Genomic DNA, 1,317 nt, shown 5'->3' with positions numbered 1-1,317 from the left:
GCCGCCGACTGCGAGAAAGATAGCAACAGGGTTACAAATGAGGCATAATTGAATGAATTGAAACATTACCACGTACCCATGCTTGTGCGTATCCAGAGAGGCTGCGGTTCCCCTGATGGTGTGCTACACCAGGCATACGTCGACGCCTTTCCTGGGCCGCCCTGTGCGCCTCACGAAACACGGGGTCCAGCCACTTGTCCACCATCGCCTCCCAGGCGTCAGGACAGTTAGCGCACCACCAGGCCCTCATCTTCACATCAAGTATGTTACATATAAGAATATGAAACAATGCACTGATAGAAGGCTAAGGAATCAATATGAGAATCTACCTCTTCATCCATGTACTGCTCACGGGTCAAATCTATTTCCCTTGCCTCCGCCTTGGTCTTCCTCTGTCCAAGCCTCGTCGCATAGTAGTTGATGACGGTCTGGACGCGCACGTCGTAGTGCATCTCACTGACGCGCGTCCTTGCAGACGCGGCAACCACGGTGTCGGCATAGTCCTGGTCAATTCCATCCTCTAGTTTGAAGTGGCGCTGCATATAGACATGGCATTATTGCAATGATAGACCAAAGATGCAATGTATTGAGACTTGTAGTGCGAGGAAGACTTACCCAGAACTCCTTGATAACCTTATTGGCCACATTGCCTTCTTGCGTGTCGGTGGCGGCCGCGTAGTGAGCAAACGTGTAGGCCGGCTCCTCCTTCCCCGCGAACTTGACAATTCCAGGGAAGTGTTCCCTGCACAAGAGACCTAGGATGCTGTTGACATGGCGAGTGCCACCACGTGCCCCTGACACAATAGTCCAGTTCCTGTAAAAGTCATTAAGAAAACATTTAAGTTTATATCTCCATGATCAACATACCATAGGAAGTAGTAATAGTATGTAAGTAACTTACTTAGTCCCCTCGGGACGAATCACAGCGCGTAGGGCTGGGTGTGGTGGCTGAGGGAGGGACGCGGGTCCTCGCAAGTAGACACTCGACGTAGTCGAGGAAGTGCTACCTGCAGTCCTGCCCTCTGCCCCTGCCTCCTCCTCCTCCTCCTCCTCCTCCTGCTCCTGCTCCTGCTCCTCCTGGACCCTCTCAGCACCTGCCTCCTCCTCCACCTCGTCGTCCTCCTCCTCCTCTACAGGAGGCGTCACAGGAGGAGGAGGCACCGGCTGGCGGCTCCTGCGTCCACGCCTCCTCTGAGACGGCTCCGGAACGTCCTCTTCAACTACAGGACGCGTCCTTCGAAAGAGCGACGCCACGCTCCTCTGACGGCCGCCCACCATCTTTGTTCAATGACCTGCAGTTCAAAGGAATAAAGAAGC

General features: G+C 54.1%; 1 protein-coding gene across 1 annotated transcript; it reads right to left on the bottom strand.

Annotated features, from left to right (window-relative positions):
• Positions 11–608, bottom strand: LOC110433273. Its single transcript, XM_021455053.1, has 2 exons — positions 330–608; positions 11–250 (listed from the first exon to the last, which is right to left on the bottom strand). Exons 1-2 carry the CDS (start codon positions 540–542, stop codon positions 32–34), a joined length of 432 nt encoding a protein of 143 aa, XP_021310728.1. The 5' UTR covers positions 543–608; the 3' UTR covers positions 11–31.

This window comes from Sorghum bicolor, chromosome 3, assembly GCF_000003195.3.
Source record: "Sorghum bicolor cultivar BTx623 chromosome 3, Sorghum_bicolor_NCBIv3, whole genome shotgun sequence".
Classification (NCBI taxonomy): Eukaryota; Viridiplantae; Streptophyta; class Magnoliopsida; order Poales; family Poaceae; genus Sorghum; species Sorghum bicolor.
This window is presented reverse-complemented; position numbering and strand designations above follow the sequence as displayed.

Coding starts and splice junctions, on each gene's coding strand:
- LOC110433273 (XM_021455053.1), bottom strand. CDS start 542: ATGCAGCGCCACTTCAAACTAGAGGATGGAATTGACCAGGACTATGCC. Junction 251..329: donor AGCAGTACATGGATGAAGAG/GTAGATTCTCAT, acceptor CTTGATGTGAAG/ATGAGGGCCTGGTGGTGCGC.